Consider the following 23,527-nt stretch of genomic DNA (forward strand, 5'->3'; position numbering starts at 1 on the left):
GTGCAGTCTGTATATGAGTGTACACGCAGTGTATAGAAAACGAACTTGCACGTAGACAGAATAAAAAAAAATAATCAAATAGTAGACCGATGACCAGCGCCAACCCTTTGGATATGGTGCAAACGTAGACAAATAATAATAAATAAAAGCACACACACACACACACACACACACACAGAGAGAGAGAGAGAGAGAGAGAAAGATTTCATGTACGTCTTCCCAAGCTCGAATGAACAAACAAAAAGACGTACTGACAGGAACAGGGGGACAAAGAGAGACTGTGTCAGGACAGGTAGACAGCCGAACAGAATCTGGAATTATGAATAACTCCTAAATGTAGAATGTTCCGGGAGTTACGTCTCGTGTTCCGTTTGAATCATTCCACCAGCAGGAGCTACTGAGGCCCGAGGTCTTTGTTATTGATTATATTGCACATTAGCGACTGAGGTCTCTTGCTGACCGAGTATTTCTGTCCTTTTGGGTACGTTTTCCTTGTCCTTTTTAAGTATGGGAGGCGTTGCGTCAAGTCTGCGTCATTCAGGAGACGAATGGCGTCAATAACCTAGTTGTTTGACGCCAGTTTTAATAGTCACAAATCAATCAGTCAATCAAAGCACGAGAGAAATCTGTTACGTGTATCATTTAAACACGTTTACAGTTTAAGAAAGAACATTTGCTTGGTTCTGTATCTACAGTCGTTTAGATAGGTCTAAACACACACAAGCACTCGTATGTAAGAACATTTGGTTAGGCCTATATCTACAGTTCGTTTAGAGAGGTCTAAACACACAAGCACACGTATGCAAGGGTATTTGGTTTGTTCTGTACTTACAAATCATTTAGTTCTAAACACGCATAGGCATACATATGTAAATAATGTTTCGTATTATTCATCTCTAGATTTTCTTATCCATTTTTATGACTACTTAAGACAAGCAAGGCTTACAGATACGACTGAATTATTTATTTCTTTGTAAAGGCATTTGCAAATTAAACTATCCCATTATCTTTTCCTAAAGTAACAGATTAATAGGCCAGGACAATTAATTACCTTTTCTAGCTCGGTACACCTTCACTAACTCCCCCTCCCCCCCCCACAAAAATGGCGGGGAGGGGGTGTGTGTGCGGTGGTTTGTGAAAGGACTGTCAACGATTTAATGGAAATATGAAGAGAGCAACCTCAGTTCAGTTCTCGTTTAGTAATTTTGATCCGGTGATGAATTTAGAGAGAGAGAGAGAGAGAGAGAGAGAGAGAGAGAGAGAGAGAGAGAGAGAGAGAGAGAGAGGAAAAACTTGCTAACCAGAAAATAAGATCTTAAATCTATGTGGTTCACTCTGTTGCCAACGTGGAGATACACATGAACATTAATATGTATTTGTATATTCAGCTAGAAAGAGAGGTCTTAAATCTGTGGAGTCCAATCTGTTGCCAACATGGAGATGTATATGAACATGAATATGTATAAAGGCATCCACTTTCAAAAACAAACGAGAGAGAGAGAGAGAGAGAGAGAGAGAGAGAGAGGTCTTGTTCTGCTAGAAAGAGGTCTTAAATCTGTGGAGTCCAATCTGTTGCCAACATGGAGATGTATATGAACATAAAGGCATCCACTTTCAAAAACAAATGTAAGAACATGAAGAGAGAGAGAGAGAGAGAGAGAGAGAGAGAGAGAGAGAGAGAGAGAGAGAGAGAGAGAGAGACTCTGAGATAACATCTCACGATAACAACAGAAGCTCGCCGAAGAAGGAAGCGGCTCGTCATCCGTTGAACCGGAAGCCCCTGCAGGCATTGAATGGATGCTGTTACCCCAAGGAGCCCTCCGGGAATCTCCCACCTCCCCGGACCTAGAGTGAGGCTAAGAAGGCCTGTTTAGAAGGAACAAGAGACTGCCCCGGCAGAAGGCCAATTTTAATTCACAACAACAGCAACAGCATGGAACGTACAAAATTATGAAGAAGAATTTTACAGTTATTTTATTACAATAGCAAAACATACTTTGAACTCCTGAAGATTGAGAGAAGTGACTTTCTGGATGGCCTTAGACCCATGGTAGACCTATAATTTTCTTTGATATGTTGTAATATTGCTATTTTGTGATATATGTGTATTCTCTATTTTCTCTTGGTTGAATGTGATTAAGGTTTTACAGTTATTCAACTGGCAAAGCATAGGCCTACCCACAGAGAGAGAGAGAGAGAGAGAGAGAGAGAGAGAGAGAGAGAGAGAGAGAGAGAGAGAGACCTATAATTTTTTTTGATATGTTGTAATATTGCTATTTTGTGATATATGTGTATTCTCTATTTTCTCTTGGTTGAATGTGATTAAGGTTTTACAGTTATTCGACTGGCAAAACATAGGCCTACACACACACACACAGAGAGAGAGAGAGAGAGAGAGAGAGAGAGAGAGAGAGAGAGAGAGAGAGAGAGAGAGACCTATAATTTTCTTTGATATGTTGTAATATTGCTATTTTGTGATATATGTGTATTCTCTATTTTCTCTTGGTTGAATGTGATTAAGGTTTTACAGTTATTCGACTGGCAAAACATAGGCCTACCCACACACACACACACAGAGAGAGAGAGAGAGAGAGAGAGAGAGAGAGAGGGAGAAATAGCAAAACATACTTTGTCGCCTGAAGACTGAAAGATGCCACTTTCTGGATGTCCTTAGAATCACCAAGGCCTATAATTTTGTTTCATATGTTGTACTGTTGCTCTTTTGAGTTGTTTGTATTTCTTTGGTGTCACTTGCTTGAATATGATAGAGGTTTACACTATTTCTCAGGCAAAACTACCCTGAGTGTGTGCGTTTGTGCGTGTCTGTGCGCACGCCCGCTTACAGCAAAATTATCTGCAAGCAGCAAAAAAAAAAAAAAAAAAAAATTTGCTGCTATGTTATAAGTGAATGAAGCTGTTCTACTGCGCTAAAACCGTAGAGCATTAACCTATTCTCTAAGTTTTTTTTTATGACGTAGACTAAAATGTAGGTTATCGATTCCGGTGTAACATTACCCCCAGACAAATTAATATAAGTTCCCTGCAATGAAATTTCTCGCGCGTATTGAGCAAAAACATAAAAAGACATGCATGTGCAATAGTGAGATCTGTAACATTTTGGAAGACCTAAATCTAAGGATTAAAACTGATATAAACAGTTGGTGTGAAATGTATTGTGTGATCTTTGCCATGACTGAGGCTAGACCGATACAAGGACAGACCGATATAATGTATTTTACTCTTTTCATTATGTGATCTTTGCGTTGACGAAGGATAGACCGATCTAATGTCTTATTTCAGTGTATGATCTTTCCGTTGACTAAGGACAGACCGACACAATGAGCTCAGTTTTTATTCGCTCTTCTTTGTTTACGGTGTAGATATCCCAAACGCGTACACGTGCCGTAATTTCGACGCCCAATTATTTTATTTGCAATGAGGACGTCACGGCAGCTGCTGGCAGAGTTATTTATACTCGCCTGTAAGTTGTGGAGTAATAATGAGCCTTTCCAGGGAATAACGAGGTAATAAAACGAAACCTTCCCCTTCCTCGCGTTCACCTGGAGGTCCATTTCGCCCTCATTGCAACTTGGACACACTGACGGAAGTTCTTGTCGGTCGGACGGTCTAGCGGCGAGGAATTCCTTCCGTCCGCTGTCGCAAGTATCAACGTAGATTGGTTTGTGTTGATAAACTCGTGAATATAGGACGCATACGAGTGACATTTAAAAAAAATTAGTTTGGGCATAAATTAGGTCTATAGAAGTGGGGCTATATCTGATGCATCGCCTTTTAAAAAGTGCATGACGCCAGCAAAAATCAATTCCATTCATTATAAATTACGAAACCGATCGAATTGGGAAGTTATTCGTCTCCCAGGATTAGAATTTTAGCTTTTCTTTACAGATCTGAAAAAAAAACAGTTACTTTATTAAGCAAGATACAATGACCTCTCTGCTGAAACTGTCAAATGTGATTGTTTACAAAAGCAGGACGACTTCCTTAGTCCCTCTCACTCTCTCTCTCTCTCTCTCTCCCCGCGGCCCCAATTTCTCGACACGAGGAGAATTCCTTTCATTGATTCAACGCGTGCATGAGCGACGGACAACGTCAGCCTAGAAATATTCCAAGACTGGCCCAAAGGACGGCACCCTTAGCGAAGCGTTGCACCAGAGGAGGTTGGCTCTCGTCAGAATTTATGACACCTAGCGATTTTCGTATAAAGGAAGCGGTTAAACACGAATAACGGATTTCTATCTTTTGAAATAGCGTTACAACACAGCAGCGTATCTTCGCCTAACACTATTGCGTCGTAGTAACAGTAGTAACAGTAGTAATAGTAGCAGTAGTAAAGGTATAGCATTAAGAGTAGCACAGCACGCACTTGCTCTACGTGGCCGCGTTATTGATAAATTAACTCCGGTAGAGTCAGTTACACTGGAGTGACGACGAAAACATACAACACTTCGAAAAAGTGTTTTGGAGTTTCCGGAAGTCCTGTCGCAATTAACCAAGGAATAACACGCCTGAGCAGTTGCTTGAAGGTAATGTTATTTATAATATTTTTTGAGCTTTTGACTTTTTAACCATTCAGTGCCTCGTAGTAGATCGTCCGCTAGGAATTCGCCAGGTATAAATAATTACAACTTTGTTGTCTGTAAATAGAAATACCTGTCGTAGGAGGTCTTACTCATTCTGTCTTTTTAGCAAGGTGCCTTTTAACCATTCAGTGCCTGGTAATAGATCGCCCTTTGGACATTCTTCAGGTATAAGCAATTAAAACTGACAGTTCAAACTTTGTCCATTTTTGCCTGCAAATAGAAATACCTGACGCGGGAGGTATTAATCAGTGTGGCTCTTTTACAAATGTACCTTTTAACCATTTTTCAGGTTTAAATAATTAACACTGACATCTCACCATTGCCAGATTTTGCTGTTTATAACGTAACAGAATACCTGTTGGAAGGGGTCCTAATTATCATTTAATCTATATGTCATCCTCCTGGTTTCTTGAAAAGCCCACCGAAGACCTGTCGCAGGATATCTTAGTCAGTGTTGTCTTTTTAGCAAGGTGCCCTTTAACCATTTAACGTTGTAATAGATCGCCCTTCAGGCATTCTTCAGGAATAAATAACACTGCAAGGCAACGGAATACCTGACGGAGGAGGTCTCGGTCAATGTTGTCTTTTTAGCAAGGTGCCTTTTAGCCAATTAACCTCGTAAGAGATCGCCTTTGAGACATCCTTCAGGTATAACTAACACTTCAACGCAACGGAATACCGGACGAAGGAGGTCTTGGTCAATCTTGTCTTTTTAGCAAGTTGCCTTTTAACCATCCAGTGCCTGGTAATAGATCGCCCTTCACATATCCTTCAGTTACAAATAAATAACACTTCAACGCAACGGAATACCTGTCGCAGGAGGTCATAATTAGAACAGCTGATCTCTACAACTACAGAAGGAACCAGATCGCCTAGAAAATCCTTCTGGATCCTCTAAAATCACACCGAGGACCTGTCGCAGGAGACATCACTATAGCCTTTTGAGCAAGGTGCCATTATTTTAGCCATTCAGTGTCCAGCCATAGAATACCTGTTGAGGAAGGTTCTCCTAATTAGCACAGTTTACCAGTAACTAAAACACCCTCCTGGATCCTTTAAAAGTCCACTTGTCCTTTTAGCATAATAAGATCGCCCTTCAGGCATCCTTCAAGTATAATTAACCCTACAAACCTGTCAAAGTAAGGCAGGAGGTCCTCCTAATTAGCACAGCTGACCTCCAAGTAACTGGAGCGAGCGCCGAATCCCCTTACGAAATCCTCCCGGATCCTATAAAACTTCCGGGAGGAGGATCCGAGCGTCCTTGCACCGCCAGGAGAACAGCGTCAGGTAAGAAACCGTCCGAGCGATTTTGCTGCAACCGTTAATTACAGCCGTCGATAAATCGGAACGCCCTTTTTAATAAATGGCCAGGGTTCATTCACGGCCCCGGGGGAAGCCGACACCGGTTTGGGGGCGGATCGGAGAGTGAGAACGGCGTTATGGCGGCGATAAGGAGCCAGGAGGGTCAGTCTGATGTGGTCCATGTGGATTCATGGCCGTGCGGGGTAAGTTCTGAGGCCTCTAGTGACCCCGTCTGTGGCCCCTGGTGCCCTTTGGTAGTCCTCCACCTTTCCCACAGGAGTGTGTGTGCCCCGGCTGAGGCTGTATTATAATAGTGGCTTCGAACTAATATCCTCTAATCCGCTCCAATGCCTAGAATGAGCAAAAAGACATCGTACTCCTACATCGGAGTGGTCGAAGGTTCGTTTATTTTATTTCTCTTCTCTCTCTCTCTCTCTCTCTCTCTCTCTCTCTCTCTCTCTCTCTCTCTCTCTCAAGCTTTGTTTTTGTGTACTAGTATTATAGTTGTCCATACTTTTAAGCAAAACTTTGTCAAGAGGTAAAATTTCTCTCTCTCTCTCTCTCTCTCTCTCTCTCTCTCTCTCTCTCTCTCTCTCTCTCTCTCTCTCTCAAAGCAACATTGTGGATTTAGCAGAAATGGAAATTGATAACTTTTAAGGTCACTCTCTCTCTCTCTCTCTCTCTCTCTCTCTCTCTCTCTCTCTCTCTCTCTCTCTCTCTCTCTCTCTCTCTCTCTCTCTCATCGGTGTTATGGGCTTAGGCTGTTTGGGTAGGGGTTGGCCTAGGCCTACCTTTGTATGCAGTTAGGTATCTGCTAGGTTCATTTCCAATTGTTTAGCCTAGGCCTAAGCACAAACTAAGCAGTAATCTAAGCCTGTTTACCATAGTCCAGCCCTAGACCGAAATTTGCGACATTCAATAAAATTAGGCCTAGGCAACTAAAGCTTAGACTTAGGACTATTTTTTTATATAGTTAATCATCCGAAGTAGGCCTTACTTATTCATCAGATAGGGTAGGCTATCCCAGGCTAGTGGACTTAGTGTGTTGCCAAAATCAGAAGTAACCCATGAAAAGTTAGGTTCACGCCAGGTCCCGGACATTTCGGCTGCGAGTCATTTAGGCCGTAACACCCAACCTGTAAAACAGCCGAAATGGATATATATGATACTTGATCACCGAGGGGCTAGTACTGAATGTGGTCCCAAGGAGTTTCCGCCACGTCTTATGGCCTAAAGTTGTGATGGCCTAACAGGTTCACGGCTGAAAATAATACGGCCTAATTGTCCCGAACTCGTTATGCCCAGGGAGCTTTGTTTTCAGAGTCAGTAATAGGGTAGATAGGATGATTTCTCAAAATAAGTGAATTTGCATAAATTTATTTTTTTAATGCAGTAAAACTGAAGACTAGTACTACATCCCAGTATCTTCGGTAATTGCTAGTTTATGTGCAAAATTGGTGCCCTGTTCAGTACCAGCCCCTTGGGGTAAGCCTAAATGCAAAAGCAAAAAGAAAAGATGTTATTTAACATAAACATAAGCAAAAGGTGTAAATGCTAACACAAACAGTGCACACCCTGGTCGGTGACTAACTGGAACCTTGCTGGGGTAGTTGTCTTCAGTTATACCATGAATGCTTTGGATAAGGGTGTTTGGCTTAAAAAAAAGTGTTGGCTTGTATGGCAACTCAGTCCATTGAAATCCCATTCTTGTGATATTCAGTTGTTTTAACCTAATTATAGGTCTAATGTATTTCTAGCTGAAGATGGTAAAAGAAGTGTTTGTGTTAAAAACAGATTTCTCCTCCAAAGCGTACCAAGCTCACATCATAGAAGTTGAAGCAAGTTTACCACATCTCATGAAGTAGATTGTAGGCTATAAACAGTCAGTATTTACCAAAAAGACTGTTATGGTTAAGCGTTTACCTGTTTTATATATTTCTAAGTCAGGTTTTGTGATAATGCTGCAGAATAGCTGTGCACTCATTGTACAATGTATTTTGGGGGTGGGGGGTTCCCAGATCAGGACACAGTGCCCTAGGATTGGTTAGGATGCATCCCTGTTGAAATATGTCAGAAAACTGCTTTAAGTAGGCTGTTACCAATAGAAGTAACCTTTCTCCACTTTACAAAGTCGAATTTTAGGTTTTACGAAAACAAACAAAAGGTAAAATGAATGTATTTTTGAAGAGAATGAACCATATTAACTACATAGGTGTCTGTAGTCAGTCAACTCTCAGATCACAGCTGGGTGTAGAGAGAGAAAAAAAGACCAGATGTGTGTTATTTGCTTTGTCAAAAAGTGTAGCACCAAAACATGAGGGTCTTGATGAGGTAATCCTCATCCAAGGGGTGTGAACCATTCGTAAAGTGTTTTCCAGTCATTATGGGCCTGTGACCATGTAGTATTTGTTCTTAATACCCCAGCAAGTAGTTTGATACACTTTGATGTGGTTTTGACAAATTTGACATTCATTTCTGCTGGAAATCCTTGGATAACCTGTACATCCATACATTTGTGAAACAGTGATTTACCCAACCTAATGTAGGTTGTACTTTTTGGGTGGTTAGCAGAAACTGGGGAGTAGGGACCTATCTAATCGTCCAAGTAAACCTAACCTGATGTAGGGTGCCCTAAATCATAGAGAAGCATTCCCAATGGGATATGTGGCCTTGTTTTTTTTATCAAAATGAACTATGGATTTTTGTCATTTTGAACAACTGTTACTTCAAATGATGTTAATTTTGAAGGACTTTGCCCTGTCGTTTTTCAAGCATCTGTTTCAGATAACCTGATGTAAGGGATACGTATAGGCCGGTACAGTATCCATGCGATTCGCGTTCATTAAAATACTTATCTTTGGAATTAGCCCTTTTGCATCCATGCAGGTTTTTATAAGTTTAATGGGGCTCAGGATGTTATATTTGTAGAGCTACCTTGGCAGTTGGTTAGGAATGTTCCTGTGTAAATTAGTTTAACTTTATTACAGTACTGTATTGTAATGTCGAGTCTACTTGTCACACTTGAAAAATCAGGTCGTACTCTATCTGGGGAAGTATTTTATTATGTGATCCATGTACTGTTTATAGTTATGATGATTTTATCTTCCTTGAATCAGGAGATTATGCTCAAACAAACTAGTATCTAAGTGATGTTAATTTAGAACAGTATAAAATTCTACATCAGGTGCGATTATCATTAGATACCATAATTTGAATTGACACGTGTGCTGAAAATTTTACAGTCAAATATAAAGAAAGCCTCATATGGTACAGCTTACCCTGATACAGGTCAGCCGAGTGTTGCAATTTTCTGGTATGTGTTGGAAAGCATATAATCCTGCACTGATTTTAGGCATCCAACTTAATTAGCTTTATGGATGGTTGTGTTTGTGTAGTATTTACAAATACTTGACTGTATCCTCAGTGTATTTTATAGTTGGGAGTAAATAATGTAGGTTAAACTTTTTCATTTTGGTTATTTGGTGGAAATTCAGAGTTGTTCCGACATGATATACAAACCATTGGTCCTTTACATTAGGAATTACTTTCAGTGTAGGCTGGAAATGGCTGTTAAACTCTTGAGCAAGGTGGTTAGGCAGTAACTACCGTCGGGTAGGCAGGAATACTTGCCTGGCCGGATGTAGACATTCCAGTTTGCTTTTGGCTGTCATGTGTTGCAGACGTGGTTTCAGATCTCTTTGCCTGACTGTCGTTAAGCTCTTGTTATCCCGGTGGGATCTCCCTGTATTTTTGAGTTTGTATTGCGTGTGTTTGATATTTATTAATACAAGCCCACGATTTGTGATAACCTTGCATAAGCCGTTGTACTCCTGCGCTGTCTTGGGTTTGACGGCCAAGGGCATATTTAGAGGGGTGTAACTGAGTGGAAATGCTTCTCTTCTAGTAGCCCTTTTGTAATGATCTCATCTTTCCGAGACCAGCAGGTTCTAAACAAAAACAAGCAATTGGGCTGAAATGACTAATGCGAGGTGATAAACAAAGGAGGAAGGAGCAAAACAAAACCTTAATATTAAAATATTATTTACAAAATTTACAAGTGAGTCAGGTCCAGGAGAGAAAAAAAACTTGAAATGATCGAAAATAAAAAAATAACAGAGGCAGCAAGGTAAAGTTTATTTACTGTAATTAAATTTTACATAATTCCATAAAGAAATCAGAAGTAGCAATATACAAAAAATGGGCAGCATGATAAATACATCAGCAAACCAATAGAAAATCTAACAGTATAATCAGTAAAATCAAATACTGCAGGACAACTACAATGGAGCCGACACGACAACTGTCGAGTCCTCGGGAACAGTTCTCCAACACTGGACGCCCATGACAGAGTCGAGATGACAACCATCACATCCAAAGATGCTCTCTGCTGCTGTGCTGCGAGACTTGCTGCTGCCCTGGACCTGACTGATGAAATTTGACACCATCCAACAGATGCCAACTTGCCAGCAAAAAAAAAAAAAAAAAACAACAACAACAACAAAGGAGGCAAGCAGGGAATGATCGGCCAACGATTGTTCTCACACCTCCCTACCTAACAGAAAAAAGAATTTTACAAAAAAGACATTTTTTTTTTACAAACCCAAAAATACTCCCCACGATGCTGCCACACCCCCGCCAGCCAAAACAGAACCAACCCTGGCCTAAGGTCGCCAATGTAATAGCCTCACTTCCTCAAGATCAGCAGGTTCTAGACAAAACAAGCAATTGGGCTGAAATGACTAAGGTGAGGTGACAAACAAAGGAGGAAGGAGCAAAACATAACCAAAAAAGTAACCTTAATATTAATTTATTATTTACAAAATTTACAAGTGAGTCAGATCCAGGAGAGAAAAAAACTTAAAATGATCGAAAATAAACAAATAACAGAGGCAGCAAGGTAAAATTTATGTCCTGTAATTAAATTTTACATAATTCCATAAACAAATCAGAAGTAGCAACATACAAAAAATAGGCAGCATGATAAATACATCAGCAAACCAGTAGAAAATGAAACAGCATAAGCAGTAAAACAAATACTGCAGGACAACTACGACAGAGCCGACATGACAACCATCGAGTCCTCAGGAACAGTTCTCCAACACTGGACACCCATGACAGAGTCGAGACGACAACCATCACGTCCAAAGATGCTCTCTGCTGCTGTGCTGCCGAGACTTGCTGCTGCCCTGGACCTGACTGACGAAGTCTGACACCATCCAACAGATGTCAAGCTTGCCAGCAAAAAAAAAAAAAAAAAAAAAAAAAAAAAGGAGGCAAGAAGGGAACAATCGGCCAACAATTGTTCTCGCACCTTTATTTAGATACTGAAGGTGTTCCCCTGTACAATCAGAGATATTAGATTGGGATGCAATATCTTCGCTCCCCTACATTGATCGGGATGTAAGAGTTCGCTTCCCTTCTTGGGCTCCCGCCCTCCGTGTACAAGGGCATGACTACTTCCTTCCTACTTGTGCCTGAGTGTTGTTTTTGCTGCCTGTGTTTAGAGATATGTTGTTGGGGAGGGGGCAGGGAAGGTTGCAGGCATCGTCGGTAAGTTCTGCTTCCATGGCGCCTTTGGTGGCCTTCCTCCTTCCATCTCTCTCCCTGTAGGTTCTTCCTTATCTCTTCTTTGGTAGAGATCTCTCTCCTTTGCCCTCTTCGCTTGCTCGTCAGGTGAAGACCACGGGGGTCAGGCGACCTTTTCTATGGGCCTCCTCTCGCTGCATAGGGCAGTTCCCCTTGTAGCAAGAGGAGTCTCCCGTTCAAATCATCTTTGCTTTTTCTTTCAGGTTGACAGTGAGCATTGCAAGCACAGCAGCAGTTGGCTGGATATCTCTGAGGATATCTTCAATGAAGGAGTCCCGACGTTCATTCAGTGTTGCTTCAGGATCGACCACGGTACCTGGTTGGATGACATAGTTCCATGTTGAGATCGTTCCATCTCTGTTCCCGCCGATGTTGATTGATTGCTGCCATTGCTGGCCCTCATGTATGCTGTGGCACTGCCTCTGGCATATCTGTGGTCCATCTACTGCTGTTCCTGTGTTATGCTCCTGTTGACTCGACGAAGTCTCTGGGGGCTCTTCCTGGTCTCCTGCCGCAGCCGTCTTGATTGTTCCTGTTGCCGCTGGTGACTTTTGTGTGACATTCCTCACCATTGCTGTAGCTCCTGCCTTCCAAACCACTTCCATAGCTCCTGCATCGGCTGTCCTGATCATGCCTGCTGCTTCTCCTGGTGGTCGTGCCTGGAGCCGCTTCCATTGTGTTCCTGCGTAGCTGCCCTGGAGGTTACAATGTCTGCCATCATGTAGGAGATGTCGGCGTGAAGGTGAAGGAAGCCGCCCTGTGAAAGTGATGTTCCTGGCCGTTGCGGTAGCTCCTGTCTTCCGAACCACTGCCGTAGCTCTTGCATCGGCTGTCCTGATCATGCCTGCTGCTTCTTCTGGTGGTCGTGTCCTGGGCAGCTTCCGTTGTGTTCCTGCCTAACTGGCCCGGAGGTTGCAATGTTTCGTGTCCACCATCCTGTAGATGTCGGAGTGAAGGTGAAGGAAGTCGCCCTGTGGAAGTAGCTGCCATCTTCTTCATCTTATCTTTGATTTCATCTTCTGCTCCCTCTTCCCTTATCTTCGATTTCGTCTTCTGCTGTCTCTTCCCTTCCTCTCCCGAGGTCCAAGGGGGTCCCGAGAATCGGACAGACCTCCGTCGGCTGAAGGAGAGGAAGGCTGCTTCTTTCCCCTTGATGCCCTTGGATGTCTAGGAACTGCCTCCTTCTGAGGAGGCAGTGGGTCTCTCGTTGGCTCTTCCCAACCTTTAGGTTAGGAAACCAATTTGCATACCCCTGGGTTTTGTGTTTCGGGAGCCGTGGGTGATCAGACCTCAGTTTGCGATCCCGTTCCCAGTCCTAGAGGTTCTGCCTCTAAAACAGGGGGCCTGCTTTGGGAGCTCTTTTGTGAGCCACTCTGATTGCTCGAGATTCTATGGAATATCGAGTATCCCAATCTTGTCTGGAGAGTACTCTCCTCGGCCCAGTTTGGGAGCAGTGCGAGAGAAAGGGCCGAGTGTCTCGATCCTGTTGGTTTGAACACCAGAAGAAGCAGGGAAGAGATGCCCTTCGGGAGTCCTGCGGGACTTCTAAGGGACAGCTCCCTTCTGGGAGACAACATTCTCTCGTTGGCTCTTCTCGTCCTTGGGCGGGAACCGATTCGCATTCTCCTGTTGGGTCTGGTGTTTCGGGGGCCGTGAGAGTGTGGCCTCAAGAGGCTGCACCCTCGTTGCCAGTCTTAGAAGTCTGCCTCTAAGACCTTAGATGCAGACTTCTAAAACTGGCAACGAGGGCCTAACTCTTTTTGATTTCTTAGGAAACCGAAAGTAGCCGCTCTTGATTTTTGGGAGTTTTGTGGGTCGCTCGAATTCTATGAATCACGAGCGTTCTCCTGACGAGAGGCACAGGACGAGAAAGTGCCGAGACTCCCCGTGTCTCGGTGCCAAGATGCCAGGTGTCTTGAATCTTAGGGTTTGAACATGCAGGATAGCAGACACAGAATTCCCTTTTGAGCCTTCTCAAGGGGCCTTGGCCTCGAAGGAGTTTAGAGTTTGGGAAACTAGCGCTAGTTCACGGCAGATGAGTTCCGCCCTGTCCAGTTCTGATTGTGTTCGCGCGATCGGCTCGGCTTGCTCGCCCCGCCCAGCCCTGGTCGAGCTTGCGAGGCTGGCTCGGCTTGCCCCAGCTAGATTTCGTTTGCTTGATCGGATCGGTTCCACTGTTTTTTCCAAATCGGGTTCTCGGCTCTGTTCGAGTGAACTTTTTGCTCTTCCCAGGAAAGAGCTTTGCCACGACACAAGTGCTCTTCCCCTGTGTGGCGGTAATCTCCTTCAGTTGATTATCACTCACGGTCTGCCTCTCCTGCTGATCTTACTGGCAGGATAGGTAGGGGTACTCTTTCTCCTTACCTGTTCTCTTTTCCTCTTGGTTGTTCCGAGAGGCTCAAGGCGGACAGAGAGAGCTCCGATGAATTTGTCTTCAGAGTTCGGCTGCCTGGCGTGCTTTGGGTGTCGGTCCCCTGATTGTCTCGTAGTACAACCAGGTAGCGGAGGAGGGTATCTTGGGATCTGTCAAGGTCTCCCTCCAAGGAGAGAGGCACAGGAGTTTCACGCTTCGGAAGCAGCGAGGGTCTTCCTCTTCAAGTTGCGATTCCCCTCCTTTTTGGAGAACTTCGCGCCGATTTGTCAGCACAAGGATCTCCGGGACAAGACTGTGGCTTCCCCAATGAATAATCTTCACTCACAACCCTTGCAGTTCTTGAGGGGCTGAGAGTTTCGGGGCCCGCTGCGGTCCTTGCTTCCGAGAGCGTTCTCGACCAGATGAATTCTTTTCTTCGGAGAAGGAGTTCATTCAGGTTGAGACACCAAGCTTCTCCCCTGCCTCGACAGAGTACGAATTCTTCTTGCCTTGGAGGGTCTTACCGACTGCAGTTCTGTGGGCAATTCTGGTGCTAAGAAGGACTTTGTCCCAATTCGGATCTCCAGTTTCGTAAGTCCGGAGTTGGCTCGACCCCTAGGAACGAACCTTTACTTGGTTCTGCCTTTCTCTTTCAGAGATTTGCTAGATACCTCTGTAATCAAGCTTCGTACCAGGCCACTGCCTTGTCCTTTGGACAATGGCCAAGACCTTGGGATCTTAGTTATCTTGACTCGAAATTGAGTTCAAGCCAGCCCCTTTCGACTCCTAATAAGTCTCAGGCTTCAGTAGAAGATTGCAGAACACATAGCCCTCTTCTTCCCTTCTAGGAAAGTGAGCATAACTGTGTCTCTTTCCACCCTCTTTCCCATAAGGGAGGAGGGAAGAGAGAAAGAAGTATCGACCTGGAAGAAGTTCTCTTACTGCAGATTCCTGAATGAACTGATACTTATCGAGTCTCTGGAGCTGGCAGTGACATTGCCGAGACCTGGGATTGGATTCTTTCAGGGGAAGTATCTATTGCCCTTAGGTCTCGGCAATTCTTTTCATCAAACTTCCATCCCGCTTCCTCTCCCGTGCTCCTGATTCGGGAATTGTCAGACTGGCTAGAGCTAATTGTCTCGGTATCCTGTCATCTTGCAGAAGCTTCCCCATAGTGGAGAATGGAGGTCTGCTTCCATTCCTCTGTCCTTCTTTCCTCTTCAAAGTATGAGGAAAGAGTTGGCTAATGCTTGATTGGAGGAACCTTCGAATATGCCTGCATATTCCCCTCACATCGTGTGTCTCTTTACGGATTCACCGGTTGAGGAATAGCGCACACCTGTAAGACTTTGTCTGGAAGGTGTGTGACTGAGACGATTAGTACCTTCTCATCACCATCCTGAATCAAGGCAGCCTTTTGGTCTTCCAAGAATTCGGGATGAGTTTTGCGACACTCAGTGGTTCATTGAACAACAAAACTACAGTAGTGGCATTTATCGACAAACGAGAGGGAATTGTTTTTTCCTCCTGTTTCATCTGTCGACATTTGCAGGTACTCGAGTGTTCTATAGCGCACTTGACAGCTCAATTAGCCAGATGCATTCCCGGTGGGGATGTATTGGTAGGCGAGCTTGGCCTCGTGTTTGAGTGATCGGGACGGAACGTACTGCGCACTCTTTTCTTCACGAAGATTCACGAAGAGACTGCTCGACTGAGAAATCCCTACCGGCTTTCTGTTGCCTCCCTGCATAACAAGTCGGTAGGTAGTTTTTCTTGCTCCTTTGTACCAGACCCAGGGGCCGCTATGGTGAGGCATGCTGTCTTTCTGGAAAATTTGATATCTACGTTTCTCCCTCTGTATTTGTATTCTTTGCTAGGGTTCACAAGCATTGCTCACCCCGAGTTACAGACAAATGCTGGAAGACTTAGCCTCTCCCCGACCTGATAGCCGAGGCATCAGGAAGAGTTCTGCTTGACCCAGCCTCCTGTAGCAGCTACACAAGAAGCGGTTCTTCAGGCAGTACATCCCTGTGTGTTCAGGACTGAGAGACCTTCCAGCTTTCCGTGCAAACATAGGCTTTCTCACTGAGAGGCAACGGATATAGCTGGATATCTCTTGAAGTCCTCTGCAACACTGTCCCAGGGACTGGAGCCGTCTTTGCTGGTGGGTGTCGTTGACAGAACTCTTCTCGGGTCAGAGTCGCTCTTCAAGTCTGGGCTTCCTCGTCTTCTCTGCCGAGGGTTGCTTCTCTCCCTATCATTTGTGAAGAACGTAGGCCCTTGCGACCTAGTCTTCTATCTGAAGTAGCCTTCTTTTCCTCAGTCGAGATTTAGCTACGGATGAGAAGCCTCTTCGGTCTTGCTGTCCCCCCGGGTGGCATGTGACTCTCGTTTAGGGTTCCTGTCCCGTGCTCTGCACGCGCTCTTACGAGAGTTGTCGGATAGAAATGTGCCCTCTTAGGACCATCTCTCATCTTGCTCCGGCCTTGGCGTAGAAGATGGAAGAACTGGTGAAAGGGATCAATACCTCAACTCCTCCTCGGATGTCGTAGGTGGACTCAGAATCCATCAGCATCTATTTTCGGGTTCGAGTCCTTCTTGTTCCCTTCCTCCTTGGACTTTGTGTCGATGATCCAGATCATTCATTACTTTGTCCTATTAGGGAGCTGTGGTACTTTCCGAAAAGGCTCGACATTCCTAACCTGGATGTCGTCGATGTTTTCACTAGTACTTTCTCTCCCAAGGAAGAAGTGTTTAAGGACACATCTTCCTCCTGGCTTCATGAAGCAATCAAATGAGGTACTCAGCAGCAGACGACGATGATACCGGTACCTTCCGCCCGAGAGCTCATAAAGTCAAGGCTTGGTCCATCCCTTGCATTCCGGAAGTTTTTGTTGGTCTGGAAGCAAGACATGGTCTCATAGACGACACACTTGTCTTCCTGTGGTCTTGCCCACAGGCCCTTGGAACCTTTTTTTCCTTGGCCCTATGGTGGCTGCTCAACAAGTTGTGTTTTCTTACCCGGCTCCTTCAAGAGGACTAGTAGCATCTCACCTAAGGTGTTGGTTCTGGAAGTGAGAAGGATACCAAGAGTGACTGGCCTCTCTTCATTCTCCTTCCCCGTCCTTCTGCTTCTCCTTGGGATGAGAATAGGACTCGAACCAATACTTGCTGGATCTGGCGCTGATGCTGTAAGACTACACATCGAGCACCCGTTCTATTTTTCTTCTAGAATCATAGAAGCAATTCCACTTCTTCCTCTAGCAAGGGGAGGAAGGAGAGACTGGCAATAAGAGAAACCCTATCTCAGCTTTTCCTTACTGCCTCCGACTCCAGATTCTTCCAGCCTATTTTGTATGAGTTATGTTTCCTCACTCATGCAAAAGGGTCCAATATCTGACATTTGATCTTGCAGTTCCTACACTCTGATCAATATGTCAGAGGCACAGTACTTCTCCTCGCTCTTTTGACTAGGAGGAGTAGCCCAGGTGTGCAGAACTCCAGTCAGTTCAGGAGACTCACTCAGATTCCTCCCTCCAACTAGTGAGTCTTCCTAGTGTAAAAGGACCTACGGTTTGTATATCGTGTCGGAACAAATCACAGTCTTTGAAAATAAATTGTATTTTTCCTAACTATACAAACCTGAGGTCCTTTTCATTACATTTTATGCCCGCCTCATGCCACCCTCAATCTGGACCTGGACTGAAAGGCAAACTGGAATGTTTACATCTGGGTAGGCGAGTATTCCCGCCTACCTGACTGTAGTTACTGCCTAACCACCTTGCTCAAGAGTTTAACGGCCGTTTCCAGCCTACACTGAAAGTAATTCCTAATATAAAGGACCTCAGGCTTTTGTAGTTAGGAAAAATACAATTTACTTTGAAAAATTATGATTTTTACATTATTCATATACAGTGTAGGCTTTTGTTTTTAGGTTAAGTTAGTGACAGCCAAAGCTTGCCTTGTGCTCAGCACAGTACTACATTCATGCAAACGTAGATTCATATCTTAGGATTCGGACTTACGCAGAAGTATGTAGTTTTTTACTGTTGGTTGCTTTTTGTTTTGTGCTGAAATTCCTAATAGTTAGGCATGCCTTCTGCACGTTTAGCGCAGGTCTTGTTAAGCTGCGTCTTGTTCACATTCCGTTGACATTTTTGTGGTAAAGAAAATGTTGATGCTATAGATATTGAGAAGTTTTGTTAGTGGGAAATTAGATCTGACTGTAGTCTAGCTGTTTGATGGTTTTTTCCCTGCTGGGTACAGTATTTGATTTCACAAACTTTTCTTCCTTTGGTAAATTTAGACTTGCCATAGTAGAAAACCTGACCCATTCATAGGTATAGAAGTAAAAAAGAGTAGTAAATTTGATCAAAGTTAAATGTTTTAGTTAGTTCTTTATAGTTTAGTTTGGTTCACTAGTTTTGATAGTGTCTTACATTATTCTACTAGGGACATCGGAAATCATTCCGAGGTAATTCTGTGCTGTGTGTTTTTGCCCGCTGTAGTTAGACTAGACCCTGTTTTATTTAACTGTTACTCAAGTAATTCTGTAGTAGTCCTTGATAGGAAAGATTCTAGTTTTAAGGTAAGTTAGTTAGTTTTATGTGTTGCCTGATACAACTTGATTCAAGCTTTTAGTGAAATATTAATTTACTTTATCAAATGAACTTCTCTTTTCACCCAACTTTCTTCTTGTTCTTGTATTGACATCTTATAAGTATATGTTAGTTTCTGTTCAACTTGGCAAACTTGTTTATTTTCTAGTATGGAGTTCTCCAGTTACGAAATCATCATAGAAATCAAAATATTACTTTTTGGGGTTGTTATTACCATCAGTAAAGTAGTAAAGGAAATGATCATGTGCTCTCATGAATGTTGTACTTGCTCATTCTGTTTTACACATTAATACATAAACTAATTGATTTGCATGTGCCCTGTAACCTAAGAATGTATATACGGTACTTATATAAATTTGATTTGCCTGACAGAGGAAATGAGAGCAGATGAAGGAATGTGCCTATAAACCTTTTTTATTTCCTTACTAAAAAATTGTAACCCTGACATTACAAATGAACTAAAGAATATGCATGGTTGTAGTTAATTCATGTGAGCGACCATGAATTTGAGAGTACCAAAATTTTTATGAATCTGTCATCAGCCAAAAAGTTAACTGACAGATAACCTTTGCTTCTTAGAATAAGTAAGTAAATTTTTTTTAGTGAAATGGAAGATAATCTTAGTTATTAATTGATAACCCCTTTTGTCCTTCACATGTTAACTTATCAGTTGTGTTTTCCAAAGATTTTGTTTACAGTAAGTATGATAATTACAGGTAGCTGCTGTATGTAAGTAAAGGTAAAAGTATGCTTCTTGAAGCTTACAGCAGTATGATAGTGCTACTGTATACATTTTAGTGTCTCAGTCAGGTGTGAATGGAAGACAAAGTTTCACATTGAAGTTTTTTTGTTACCCACTCTGAAAGTCCTGTTGGTCTGGTTGTATTTTAAGATTTAAATGAAGTTTTGACTTAGAATTCGTTGATTTGTTCATTGACAGTAATTGACTAAAGCAGTGCAAATGGTCAGTAACAACTGCAATTGAACTGTTTGCAAGGTGGAAGTCACAGCTGCAGTTGTTAAAATACAGTCGACCCCTGCCTATTTGTGGTTCGGGATTCATGGCTTCACCTACACGTCGATTTTTTGTGGAACTTATCCCTGAATTATTCGTGAAAAATTCTGTAATTTGTGGATTTTTTCATCAAGAAATATTCTCTAATTTCTGTATTTTCATGTTATTTTCATGACTAAGTACATTTTTTATGATAAAAATGATTTACTACTAATTTTCAAATAATATTAATGTAAACAGAAAAATATTGATAAAATGTATTTTTTTCAGTGCATATTAAATATTTAGGTATTGTACAGTATTTAATTTTACATGTGAACTCCCAGTATTTCCCCTATGTACTGTAAAATGAAAAAAGGACTGCTTCACTACTGTAAGAGAGAAAATGGATGTTCCTGGATATAGGGGTAACTTGAATAGTTTTCACACTTAGCTGTAAGCCATGTATTTTTAAGGGTAATGTCGTAAGATGACTTTGAAATAATGTTAAAGTGTTTTAGATGATAGTTTAAGGTATATTTGGTGTAGAATGATAGTTTAAGGTATTCATTTGGTGTTTAAACTATTAAAATAGGCAGTTATAAAGCATTTTTAGAGGGGGGGATTTTGGTATTTGGGGAGGGTGTTGTACGCATCCCCCACGAATTCCAGGGGACGTTTGTAGTTACTATACTGCTGATCAAACTGCAGTGGAGACAACTTTTTAAACTATATTTAGTGTTTTATATTCACTGCATATTGCAATACACTCCTTGAACACCTGAATTAGCCCTGGTTACCCACCAGCCCGAACTACATCCCCATAACTTTTACCCATTGATTGGATAATTAACTGTCAGCATTACCAACACTTACAGGAAAATCTTGTCAAAATGAGTTACCTGAAACACCGTTGGCAACGCTGCTGCAAGTCCCAGCCGAGTGAGGCCGGGTTCCCCAGTTGCTTTCTGTTCACCTTGCTGTATGGATGTTTCCTGCTTCAGGCGAACTTTTGGTTATTAGCCCGACCCCTGTATACTGACTTTATTGAAATTGAATAACTACTTGGACCGTATTTTTGTACGTTTTTCGCCTGCCGTCGGATTTTTCTCTCCTGTCTGGACTTTGGCATGATTTGGACTCGCCATGGATAGTTTGGATAAAAAGATGCCTCCTTTGGAAAGGGCAACTGCCTCAACCTTGGCTATAGCTGCTGCGACCTAGATTGCTACTGCTGGAGACCCTTCAATTCACCGATCGTGCACAGCTTCAAATGGAGGATGAGTACCCTCAAACATAACAGACATTCAGTTTGTATAGCATGTAGGAAGGTGCAGTGTAGTTTAACATTGAGTTGTTACGAATGTAGGTCTTGGTCAAAAGATCATATGGAGGATTATGTTAAACATAGAAAATCTCTAGCTTCCAAGAGCAAATGTAGGGAACCAGCTGTAGAAACTCAGAGTCTAGACAAAGAAGCTTTAGAATCGGAGTTATTTAGGAAGTTAGAGGATAAATTATCAGCTAGCATGACAAATCTATTTTCTAGTTTCATGACAAAGTTATCTGAACTCAAAGAGCAAAATATGAGTGCTAGGGAAATAGAAACTAACTGTTCTTTTTCAGCTCCCCTGCCGGTTCCAGAACCAGCCCTAACGGGTGCCGGGGGTCATGGAGACCCACAAACCTCGAAGGTGGGATCTGCTGGCCCCCCCGGCACGGTGCATGCATTGTTAGCAGCAGTTTTCCCCCTTTCTTCGAATAGTGTAAGTTCAGAGGTAAATTTAGATATAGGATTGACGCAGATGAATAGGGATAGTGGGGTAGCAAAGAATGTAGAAGAGAAGTTGAAGGTGCAGTCTTCTTTGGGGGCAGGTGCAATTAAGGTTCCAGGATCCTTGTTAGATCCAGCAGTGGTTCTATTTCCGGCTGCAGTCTCTTTGCAACAAAATGTTGCTAAATCTGTTGAGGAGGATTTAGATTTAGTTGTATGTTTGTCAGGTTCGGGAAGGTTGGAGGATTTCCCTTCCTCTTCAAGAGTTCCTTTTCCTTTTGGGGAAAAATTTTCGTTGGTTGGTGATGGTAATTCATTTGACAAGACATTAAATGTAGCTGAATTAGGACATTAAATGTAGCAGAATATAATGCTAATTTATTGGGTCTTTCCAAAGGGTATAGGTCATTGATCAGACAGTGTTTTAATATAGGGTTTGCGAATATCCGTGATCATGTAATGGAAGAAATTTCCTTTATTCACAAATGGTATATTACAAGATTATCAAGGGGGACCGGAGTCTGTATATTTTCTTTCTCTAAAAACTATGGCCTCTTGTGTAACCTCAGATTTTTCCCTATCTCCTACTGCTTCCAAACCTTCTTCCACTGCTCTTTCTCAGCCTTCCCTTTCAGGCCACCTTTCAGGGAACATTTTGGGTGCTTTGTTAGTTCATCCGGCATCTATGCCATTAGCGGGTTTGTCTTCGGTGCCATCTGCGGCAAATCCCGTACCTTCAAAGGCTTCCGATCTAGTTGTTGCGGGAGTTGGCGGCACGCGTGCCTCAGAGTTTAATGTTGCAGTACTGATAGTTTCCAAAGCTGTCTGGTGTTTCGTCTTCCCCTGTATCTTTGGGTTCGGTACCTCGTAATCTTCCCTTCGAAACCCTTTTGAGTTCAGGGCCAGTTGGGACATTCTCTACCTGCCTAACATCGTCAACAGGAGCGCTGGTGGTGACTCTGAGTGTGGCATCTTCCTTCTCTCTTCCTTTGGTTCCTCCTTTCTCAACTTTTCCTACAGGTTCCTCTGTCCCTCTGGCTAAGGTGATCTATGTAGGTTCGGGTTTGATTTCGGGTCATCAGGGACCCTTTCCTTCTTCTTCTTTAAGTAGGGGACTTTCTGTTCTGGATTCCCAGTCTCCGCAACTCTGCTACATCCAGGTTTGCGTGGTGCGGGTGTTGCGGTCTCTCCCCTCTCAGGAGTGGGCATTGTCCACCCAGGTGTGACCGACCCAGGCGTTGCGTCATCGTCTTTGGAGGGCGTGGGGTTTGCGCAACCTATTTCGGTGACTCCCAATATGTTCGGGACTGATTCGTCAGGGGTCCGTCTTGCGCATCCAGGTGTGTTGCGTTCCGGATCATCAGGTTCAACGTTTGCTAGGGGTCAGCCCATCTCATTTCCGGTTTTGGCTCAGTTGGACCAATTCGACAAAGACTGTTCCTGTGAAGAGGAGGATCGTATACCGGAGGCTAGTTTTCCTTCGGCCAGTGAGTCTGAGTGCAGACGGATGTTGGACTTTATCCATTCACTGTATCCACAGTCCAAGGCTCCGGAGGAGCCGATACAGCATAACCAAGCTATGTTCGAGTCGCTTTATGCAACAAAACTGGTGGTAGCAGTCACCAAAGAATCTAGTCTGGTTTGGCAGGGTTGAGCAGGCTTTGAGAGGGGCTGACAACAGGTTGGCATCCTTGATCGGATTGGGTAAGCAGGATTTAGCCTTGCTTCCTATTCGGAAGAGCTTTTATAGAGTCGCTGGTAGCCCTTCTGCGGGTGTTAGGGTGCCGCTGAATGAGTCGGTCGAGGCTCTTCTATCTCAGGTCCCATCATTGAACCGTCTAGTATCTTTTGGCCAGGGAAGCCAGTATCTTGGAAGACACCTTCTGCAACCAGTCGGAGGCGTTATCACACACTATGTGGATGCTATCCGGTCTGATGGGGTTCCTCAAACAGGATGGTTATACTCTGTCAGACCCGACTCTTTTCGACAACCTAATCATATCGGTTTCCATGGGGCTTGCACACCAGTCGAATGTTTCAGCAGGATGTATTATGTTCTGCAGGAAGAAGAGGAGGGACTTCTGTCTAAACCATCTGCCACCTCATTTTCCTGACATTCACAAGAGGGCACTGCTGAGGGCTCCATTGGCGCTCAGCAACAGTTTGTTTAGAGAGGAAGACGTTTCGGCGATGGTCAACTTTGTCATCTACCTCGGCAGTGGAGCCGCAGCAGGCCATGATCAGGGTTTTAGCGCAGAGTGCCAGATCTCTGAAGGGGTCTAGAATGTCTTTTCCTTC

General features: G+C 43.3%; 1 protein-coding gene across 4 annotated transcripts in view; it reads left to right on the forward strand.

Moving 5' to 3' along the window:
* MED31 (mediator complex subunit 31) overlaps positions 1–23,527 on the forward strand; it is a 127,251-nt gene that overhangs the window by 83,725 nt on the left and 19,999 nt on the right. The window contains exon 1 of one of the 4 annotated variants that reach the window (XM_067104793.1): positions 3,582–6,302. The exons of 1 other annotated variant lie outside the window; for it this stretch is intronic. In XM_067104793.1, coding sequence (XP_066960894.1) covers positions 6,251–6,302 — 52 coding nt within the window. In that variant the 5' untranslated portion in view covers positions 3,582–6,250. Of the gene's footprint in view, positions 1–3,581; positions 6,303–23,527 lie in introns of those variants that run through there. 2 more of the 4 variants (XM_067104795.1, XM_067104796.1) reach the window with 2 other exon arrangements.

This window comes from Macrobrachium rosenbergii, chromosome 6 (assembly GCF_040412425.1).
Source record: "Macrobrachium rosenbergii isolate ZJJX-2024 chromosome 6, ASM4041242v1, whole genome shotgun sequence".
NCBI lineage: Eukaryota > Metazoa > Arthropoda > Malacostraca > Decapoda > Palaemonidae > Macrobrachium > Macrobrachium rosenbergii.